At 44.6% G+C, this 8,978-nt stretch overlaps 2 protein-coding genes across 3 annotated transcripts in view; both read left to right on the top strand.

Moving 5' to 3' along the window:
* Window positions 1-4,047, top strand: part of cmss1 (cms1 ribosomal small subunit homolog) — a 29,300-nt gene extending 25,253 nt beyond the window's left edge. Inside the window, exons 2-10 of the mRNA XM_086220328.1 lie at window positions 1,325-1,461; window positions 1,639-1,701; window positions 2,644-2,782; window positions 2,870-2,929; window positions 3,010-3,112; window positions 3,183-3,243; window positions 3,337-3,424; window positions 3,502-3,590; window positions 3,679-4,047. Coding sequence (XP_086076454.1) covers window positions 1,325-1,461; window positions 1,639-1,701; window positions 2,644-2,782; window positions 2,870-2,929; window positions 3,010-3,112; window positions 3,183-3,243; window positions 3,337-3,424; window positions 3,502-3,590; window positions 3,679-3,762 — 824 coding nt within the window. The 3' untranslated portion in view covers window positions 3,763-4,047. The remainder of the gene's footprint in view (window positions 1-1,324; window positions 1,462-1,638; window positions 1,702-2,643; window positions 2,783-2,869; window positions 2,930-3,009; window positions 3,113-3,182; window positions 3,244-3,336; window positions 3,425-3,501; window positions 3,591-3,678) is intronic.
* A 276-nt stretch (window positions 4,048-4,323) lies between these two features.
* cdc50c (Cdc50 family member C) lies at window positions 4,324-8,973 on the top strand. 2 transcript variants are annotated; one of them, XM_086220326.1, is made up of 7 exons: window positions 4,324-4,625; window positions 4,841-4,957; window positions 6,744-6,851; window positions 6,933-7,023; window positions 7,097-7,243; window positions 7,319-7,531; window positions 7,665-8,973. In XM_086220326.1, exons 1-7 carry the CDS (start codon window positions 4,428-4,430, stop codon window positions 7,850-7,852), a joined length of 1,062 nt encoding a protein of 353 aa, XP_086076452.1. In that variant the 5' UTR covers window positions 4,324-4,427; the 3' UTR covers window positions 7,853-8,973. The 2 variants fall into 2 exon arrangements, with proteins under 2 accessions (XP_086076452.1, XP_086076453.1); XM_086220327.1 differs by lacking the exons at window positions 4,324-4,625; window positions 4,841-4,957 and adding an exon at window positions 4,994-5,306.
* The last annotated feature ends 5 nt before the right edge of the window (window positions 8,974-8,978 follow it).

Raw genomic sequence — 8,978 nt, 5'->3', positions numbered from 1 at the left:
CAAAGGAGCACTTTTACCTCATTTGAACTTCATATATAGTGATTTAAAGTTTATTTTTTAATGATTTTTCAAAACAATGTTATTATCAGGCCCTTACGGCTCGCGTGCGTCACTTGCTGCCCTGGTTCAAGCAACTCAAGGATTTCTTCTGCATCAGTTCTGTGTTCCTGATGAGCTGTTTGGCACCTTGCTTGGCAGCCTCAAGTGTGTGTTTATGTATGTGTGTGTGTGTGTGTCCGTGTGAATGAGACAACTTTGTTTAATCTCCTTACCATTCTGTGCACTCTGAGACCTGTCAGCAAACACCCCCAAGGGCTCACACAGCAGGCACCGGGGGTCCCATGCCAGAGGAGCACAGCCTCAAAAATACTTTTAGTAGAAGTAATAGACAGCTGAATGGCTGCAGTATTTAATGTGACCGAGTTGGCACAATAACGACCAACAATTAGGACCTTCACACAAACTCAGCTGTAGCCACTTGTGTTGTTTCGTCTCAACACAGAAGTTGTGGGTCCGTCTGCGTGTGTTTCAACAGCGTGACGTGACTGCAGCATCAAACCTGGGGTTTGTGGAGGGTCGAGGAGGACACGCGGTAACAGCCGCAGACTGACTGCTGACTTCACCGTTGCGTTTGAGAGAGACAGACTGATGAGTGGAAGCAGCAAAGACGCCAGAGGCAGACGGGAGGTTTTAGCATTCAGGCCTGGCTTTCTGTCTGAGAGGCGCACCAAACAACGGTCATCAAGCATGCAACCAAAATCTCAGGCACCGACTGTCAGACCTTTACGGTTGTGCGGCAAAGAGAGAGACAGACTCGGTCCCTTCACTCCTCCCCCTCCAGCTCCCTGCTGCCAGCCACCTCAGGCCAAAAAGAGAGTCATTCCCTGTTATACAAAAAAAAAAGCCTACTGGGTTTTAGCTTTAGCCACCTCACTGTATTTATTTAGAATCTATGGTTTTGTTTTTAATGCAGCTTCATTGCTCATAAGAACTTACTGTTTTTGTGAATCTCTCAAAAGTGATCAGTTTCTTATCTTGAGGATTGCGATGTCGTTACTATCTCAGGTAACTGTGTCTGTCCTGACTTCAGCGCACTGGCAGACACCCAACAGGCTCAGACTCACTCGGGTTGCAGTGATGCCAAATCTGATTTCTGCCGGCCAAACTGTGGAAATTGTCCATCTTGATTTAAGATGAACCTAAAATCTTCCTTCTTGACTTGGTGTTGTCTTACCACAACACTGTTATCAATCCGGGTTCTCATACTTGGACTTATAATAACAAATTATCTCACTTTTTTTTCCTCTCCTTTTATTTTTTTTAGATTTGTCTGAGGAGGACGTGGACACGAAGCAAGAGAAACAACCGACAGAAAACACAAAAACACAAACAAAACCAGAGAAGAGGAAGAGGGTGACGGAAAAAACAGCCAAGGCCAAGAAGAAGAACAAGCGTGAAGAGGTATTACTGTGTAATAGCTTATTCATACACTCATTTACAAGCGCTTTTCATTCATCTGCTGTGCTGCAATGAAACAGATGCTGAGGCATTGTTTCGCACGTCTGTTTTTCATTCTTATTTTTCAGGGTTCATGTTTTGCTCTCGTGTTTTAATTACCTGGTATTGTTGTTGTCGCAGGAGTGTATCATCCAGAAGGAGACCGAGAGTAAAGAGTCAACCAAACCTGCTAGAAAGAGGAAGGTGAGTGAAAGAGTTTGGCTCAGGTCACATTTTTCTGTCCCAAACAAGTTGGAGTCACATGACTCAAGCCCAAGTCCAAGTCAATCTCCTGGATCTCCCGTCGTCCGATCAGTGTACAGTCTCATGAGGACTGTTTTTGTTGCCATTCTTAATCATTGTAAATTTATAAAAATTCCGAATCAAAATTACAATTTACTCCAGGTTTTTATTTTTATTTTAATTTTTGGTACTAAACATTTGAAATAAATTAAATCAGAGGACTTTCCAAAAACTAAAATAAAACCCGGCCCAAAAGTGAGCTTTTAAATGAACGTCGCTCACACAAACTCAGAAACTCTCCTTCCAACCCCTGGGCTTCATCTTCAAGTGTTAAATCAGATTATTGCATCAGTTTAGTCTCCACGTATTCACAGGGTTGAAGAATCGATTTGCGGCAGGATAGTTCATTTTTTTCCTCCCTTAGAAATGAATAAAGATGAAACGTTATTGATAAAGTAAAAGAACTGATTCCTCCCCAGAATGCCACAAATTACCCATATCTTGATCATGTTATTAATCCAGTTCAATCAAAGATGTTATTGAGAGTAATCTGATTCGTTTTTTTTTTAATTGAGTCTCAGTACTAAAAGAACTGGATGGACACCACGTCAGGAGCAGAAAGCAATAAAAAGGCCCAATGAAACCAAGTGACTGCCTCTTTAACTGTGGAATAAAACACACACAGATGTATAAACGGTTTAATCTCCACAGTAACTACAGACACCAACACAAAACAAACCCAGACCCGACCCCAACGCAGGCTGCCAGTTTCAGAGTTTCACTCAAAGAACTTGAAAGCGCCGTGTAAGACGAGCCCAGCTACTACCAGGCCCTGCTCAGACGGTCCCTGGACTTTGTCCCTGGCTCCTGATCTATATACGATACATCTATTTTGATTTTCAGAAGAAGAAGAAGACCATTACAGATGTTTTGGCCTCCTCTGACCCAAAGCCAGGCTGCCCTGCAGACCTCCAGAACACTGTTGCACAGTATTTCTCAGACAAGCGGTCTGTGATCGAGCTGGAGGAGCTCCAGCTGCAGGGTGAGTTAATCCACTTCTAGTTCTATTTCTAATCTCAATCAATATTCTGATCCGTTGATCCACCAAGGTCGCTCTCTGCCCTCCTAGATTCCTGCTTCCTGTCCAGCAACGACTTGACACACAGCCTCTCCTCGTACCTGAAACAGAGTGAGTTGTCTTTTAGCGAGATGTTCTAGGAGCCGTTGCAGCAACTCATCCTGGTCCACTTCTCTTGTTCTTTTCCTTAGTTTGTCCCAAATGGGCGAAGCTTCACAAGCAGCACACAGAGAAGAATTCTGTAGTTCTGCTCATCGTTTGCAGTTCCGCTCTCCGCACCATTGAGCTCATCAAGTAAGTAACAAAGCAGCCATGTTTGTTGGAGTTCAAACAACTGCATTCATTTGTTTTCTGTTCTTCCCAGGCAGCTGACAACCTTCAAGGGCGAAGCCAAGACGATAAAGCTTTTTGCGAAACACATCAAGGTCGTAGTCTCGTTAGAGTGCTTGTAGATTTTCCATCTCGGCTCTTAATCAGAAGCCCATTAACAGCTCTGTTTGTGTGTTTGCTCGGTGAAGATGGAGGAGCAGGTGAAGCTGCTGCAGAAGGGAATCACTCACATCGGAGTGGGAACACCTGGCAGGATCGGAGCTCTCATCGAGAAAGGTGAGACGCGGCCCTTTTATCAGTTTTAAACTCTGACAAACATTCTCACGCTGTGGAACTTTTTTTTGCTTCCCCAGAGGGTTTAAACTTGAGGGGGTTGCGCTACCTGGTTCTGGACTGGAACTGGAGGGACCAGAAGCTCAGGCGGATGATGGATATTCCTGAGGTGAGCTACTGCCCCCTGCTGGACTGAGAGGATCGTTAGACTGTCTGGACTCAGTTTTTCTAGTAACATTTCTGCTTGTGGATTTCAGGTCAAAGTGGATTTTTTGAAGCTGCTGGAACGTGGCATCCTGAAAGATTGCAAAGCAGATAAAATCAAAATCGGACTTTTTTAGCCGCAAAGTGTAAACGTGCCAAATTAGATCATGTTTAAAGAGCCGTTCCTCATCATGCCGTAGGGCCTCATCCTGTTTGTTTTGCTCTTCCTTTTGTTTTTCATGCATTTGTCAAATGTGTGATATTTACTGTTCACGCTTGTGGTCTCACACCAGCTCCAGTGATTTGATGGTTTGAATAAACTGACTCTAAATGAAAAGTGGCATCCTTCTGTTTGTTTACTCTGACCTCGGGGGAAGCCCCTCCCGCTGCGAGCTCATGAGTTTCCTCACCCAAGAGGAAGTGCCGTTTGTCATAACATCCTTCGATGCAACGTTGTAAAGCTGCAAACCCTCGACTGCTAATGAAGTTATATAAATGTTTGTCATTTTTAATGTGAGTAAAGTTTTGTTTGTGTTGTTGGACAGAAACTGTAAACAACAATAGAAAAATGAAAAGCAGTTGAAAACAGAATGAGGTAGTTGTGGTTAATAAGTAACAGACCTCAACTGTCTCTCCACCCTGCAAGGCCTGCTGGGAAAATCTCTTGGCAGGCAGAGCTGAGAGTGTGTGTGTGTGTGTGTGTGTCTGTAGAGATATCAGTCGAGTAAAGAACAGGAAGAGAGCAGAGCTTTCACGTACGCATACACACACACACACACTTTTTGGATCTGCAGCTGCTCTCATGGGCAGAGCGAAGGCTCAGACGGGGCCCCTGGCTCGGAGGCCAGACAACTCGGCTTTTAAACAGCAGAGGCTACCTGCCTGGTCTCCCATGCTAACGGCTAACACTGTGTTGCCTTTCTTCTACTTTATTGCTCTGATATGTTTGCTCTTAGGCGTTTGGCTGCTGCTCACGGTACAGAGCATAAAGGAAATAAAGGTGAGTGTCTTGACAAACTGTATTTTCTAGTGTCTTGTCTTGCTGTGTGGGAGAAACTACTAATGAGAATAATGTGTGAAAGAGAATGATGTAGTGTGCCATAAAAAAGGGTGTGAGAGGGGAAAGGTCCAAGTTTATGTTTTGAATTAGAACAACAGGAAAGTTTCACCGCCCATGTGTTCTATTCATTAATTAACTCTCTCCTGTCCTCTCAGCTGGACTACACGGAGGCGGGGACGTGCAATAAATGCTTTGAGAAGCGTAAAAATGTGAGCAACGCCGCGCAGAGTTGTACCTGCACAGTGGTGTTTCCCATTGAGAAAGCCTTCAAGGTAATCTGACTAACATGTGCTGCTGAGCTCTGCCAGTTTTTTGTTTTTTTCCAGAACGTTTGACAGTTTATTCCTGTCTTCAGTTTTGAAGGAGATGGGTCAGTTAGCATGTGACCTCGAACGCTTCAGGAAGAATCTAGAGTCAAGTCAGTTGTATTTACATCACACCAGATCATACTTCACAAGTAGAGCAGGTCAAGGACCGCACTCACTAATTTAGTGTAAAGAGACACAACTGACCATGAGCAAGCACATCTGTGACAGCGATGATGCCAGCGATGACGCCAGCGATGACGCCAGCGATGACGCAGCCCCCATGGGAGTGGCGATCTATCTCGGACAGGTTAAGGTGAAAGAGAGAAGAGACTCAGACAGAGGGGTATAGGCAGATAGACAGAAAGAGTAGGACAGAGAGACAGAACGAGTAGGACAGAGAGACAGAAAGAGCAGGACAGCGAGACAGAAAGAGCAGGACAGCGAGACAGAAAGAGGAGCACAGATAGCCAGAGAGAGCAGGACAGAGAGACAGAGAGAGCAGGACAGAGAGACAGAAAGAGCAGGACAGAGAGACAGAACGAGTAGGACAGAGAGACAGAAAGAGCAGGACAGCGAGACAGAAAGAGCAGTACAGCGAGACAGAAAGAGCAGGACAGCGAGACAGAAAGAGCAGGACAGAGAGACAGAAAGGGGAGGACAGATAGCCAGAGAGAGCAGGACAGAGAGACAGAAAGAGCAGGACAGAAAGAGTAGGACAGAAATGCAGAGAGAGCAGGACAGAGAGACAGAAAGAGCAGGACAGAGAGACAGAAAGAGCAGGACAGCGAGACAGAAGAGGAGGACAGATAGCCAGAGAGAGCAGGACAGAGAGACAGAAAGAGCAGGACAGAATGAGTAGGACAGAAATGCAGAGAGAGCAGGACAGAGAGACAGAAAGAGCAGGACAGAAAGAGTAGGACAGAAATGCAGAGAGAGCAGGACAGAGAGACAGAAAGAGTAGGACAGATAGACAGAGAGAGCAGGACAGAGAGACAGAAAGAGCAGGACAGAAAGAGTCGGACAGATAGACAGAGAGAGCAGGACAGAGAGACAGAAAGAGCAGGACAGAAAGAGTAGGACAGATAGACAGAGAGAGCAGGACAGAGAGACAGAAAGAGCAGGACAGAAAGAGTCGGACAGATAGACAGAGAGAGCAGGACAGAGAGACAGAAAGAGCAGGACAGAAAGAGTCGGACAGATAGACAGAGAGAGCAGGACAGAGTTAAACAGCATCAAATAAAGATGACAGCAATAATACTACTTCTGCATTATATTAGCATTAAAGCTATGATATTAATACGGTACTAAAACTGATACGAGTACAAATGCAATGCAATAACAATGCTAATACTATTTGGTAATATTGCTTACACAATAAGTACAAAAAGAATGCCTAAAAAGAATCACTGTTCTTGATGCCGAGACGACACTAATTCTAATATCAGCAATGGTAGTTACAGAAGCAGTAGAAGTAATTGTCCACTAGTAGCAGTAATGGTACAGTACTAGTAGGAGTAGTAGTAACTGGTAGTAATAGTCGTGGTGATAGTAGTAGTAGTAGTAGTTGTATTAGTATGTGCTGATGATTTGTGTGGTAGCGGTTGTAGTAATATGTGCTGATTTTGTGTGTTGTAGTAGTATGTGCTGATGACTTGTGTGAGTAATTGTAGTATGTATGTATGATGTGTGTGGTAGTAGTATTAGTGGTAGTACTAGTATGTGCTCCTGATGTGTGCGACTGCTCTCCCAGGGAGACGTCTTTTTCTATTATGGCCTCCGAAACTTCCATCAGAACCTGCGCAGGTACATGGACTCCAGAGATGATGGACAGATGGTCGGCAGGACGCAGAACTTAAAGGTACTTTGTACTAATTACAAGTACAACGCTTTCAGGAACATGATGTCTGTGTATAATTACTCTCCCTTGGCTCCTGAGTAGAACCCCAGCTCATACTGCAAACCCTTCAGCCGAGACAAAAACGGCCTCCCTTTAGCTCCCTGTGGTGCTGTGGCCAACAGCATCTTCAACGGTAAATGCAACTCTAGGTTTTCTCCATCTCGTCACTGTCCTCTCAGACTCTTGACTCCCGTCTGTCCTCCCAGACTCCTTCACTCTGACCTACCGCGGCCCCAGGGCTCCTGCTGTGCAGGTCCCTCTGTTACGGAAGGGAATCACCTGGTACACCGACAAAAACGTCAAGTACCGCAACCCAAAGATTGGCAACTTATCTCTGGCTGAAGTGTTTAAAGGTGTTTGATCAAACTCGCGGGAAAATTGTTTCAGTTTGTCTTCCAACCTTGAAGTAACTCACGTTGACTCCACAGACACAGCTCGGCCACCTTACTGGCAGAAACCCGTGTATGAGCTGGATCCCCTGGACCCGACCAATAACGGCTTCATCAACGATGACTTGATCGTGTGGATGAGGGAGGCCGCCTTCCCCAACTTTAAGAAGCTCTACGGGGTATTGCGCCGGGCTAAGAAGCCCTTCACCAAAGGGCTGCCGGCTGGGAATTACACCATTGAGATCTCCTACAGTATCCTGTAATGTGGGCTTATAAAGTCGTCTGTAGACGGAAGTCAGGCACACGTGTCCTATTGTGTTCTTTTGTTTCCTCTGTCTCTATTTTAAAACCATCTATTTTCAGCCTTGACCTCCCACCTCTCCAGACTTCCCTGTGCAGTATTTCCGAGGCAGAAAGGAAGTCGTACTGACCACACTGACATGGTTTGGAGGTCAGAATCATTTCCTGCCCATCGCCTACCTCGTCACCAGCAGCCTGGTCCTAGTGATTGCTGTCAGCCTGACCGTGGTGTGGTGGAAGTTTGGAAAGGATGGAAAGAACATGGAGGAATGACACATGCTTAAAGATAATGAGGAGGGACCGCATGATTGTATTTTAAAAGAAATCCAGTGTAAGGACGATGAATTTAACGAGAATGGGTTCAATACCACATGTGAATTGAGCCTGACATCTGGAAAATGACTCTGCATATCAACGAAAAGATCCACATGTACGGCAGCTCTGCAGTGTCTTCAGGCTCATGCTCAATGAATTTAACGTCATACATGTTTTTCATTTCTAAATGTACTGGTATCCAGTTGCCAGGTGGGAGAACTAGACTTCCCATATCTTAATATAGAAAAGCAACTAGCAGAGAACCCTTTGATTCTATAATTGTAATAAAAATGAAACTTTGTGAACAATGTTTCCATGACAGCAGCCAATATCAGCCCCACTGTTGTCTTCTGAAGCTGAGAACAGCTGTGCTTGTAGTGCAGTGTGACAGGAATTATGTGGTTCTGTAGGCCGATCTGGAAGTTAGCATTTAGCTAATAGGTAGCAACCACCATTGTAGAGGCAGGTATGAATACTGTACTTGAACAAGGAGTATTTATTAGTGTATTTTCTGCCCCAAAACATATTAAAATCTCTTTAAATTAAGTTACCTTCCGGCCTCATTTCAGGCATTTACTCTCTCCCCCCCCCCCCCCCCCCAAAAAAACCCTCTTTGTTCAGGGACTGCTAATGCTAGGACACCACTCTTATGTTTGATTAAGCTAGCCGTCAAGACAACTGCCTATTGTTCCCTCGGTATCAAATCGAATACCAGCTTAGTTTTCAGGGTAACACCATAATTACCTCGTGATCTTGAGTTATGGCATTCAAGAAGCAAGGCCGGTGTTGACTTCCATGTTTTTCGTGTGAATGCTGGATCTCTAATACATAATGTTTACATGGAAATGATTTAAAGCACATGAGAATCCATACTCATAAAATAGTGTTGGGGAACTGTGGCTGATTTGCGGAAAAGAGATTTTTTTTTGTTGTTTTTTTTCTTAAGAGGACAAAAAAACAGCTGTGAGTCAGTGCGACGTCGATAAATGTCAGACCAGCACGTACAAATATAACTTAAAGTGAAAGCAAACAGTTATTTGTACCATCTTTGTTGTGGACTTCAAATAAAAATGTGTTCTGATGA

This window comes from Aulostomus chinensis, chromosome 12 (genome assembly GCF_037954235.1).
Source record: "Aulostomus chinensis isolate RoL2024-O1b breed Wild chromosome 12, RoL_Achi_v1.0, whole genome shotgun sequence".
NCBI lineage: Eukaryota > Metazoa > Chordata > Actinopteri > Syngnathiformes > Aulostomidae > Aulostomus > Aulostomus chinensis.
The sequence above is the reverse complement of the archived record's forward strand: the minus strand, read 5'-3'. Positions and strand labels throughout refer to the sequence as shown.

Bases quoted from the DNA above. Each gene is read 5' to 3' on its own strand.
- cdc50c (XM_086220326.1), top strand. From the start codon at position 4,428: ATGGGCAGAGCGAAGGCTCAGACGGGGCCCCTGGCTCGGAGGCCAGAC. The intron at 4,958-6,743 runs GTAATCTGACTA...CTGCTCTCCCAG, and splicing joins CCATTGAGAAAGCCTTCAAG to GGAGACGTCTTTTTCTATTA. The intron at 7,244-7,318 runs GTGTTTGATCAA...TTGACTCCACAG, and splicing joins TCTGGCTGAAGTGTTTAAAG to ACACAGCTCGGCCACCTTAC.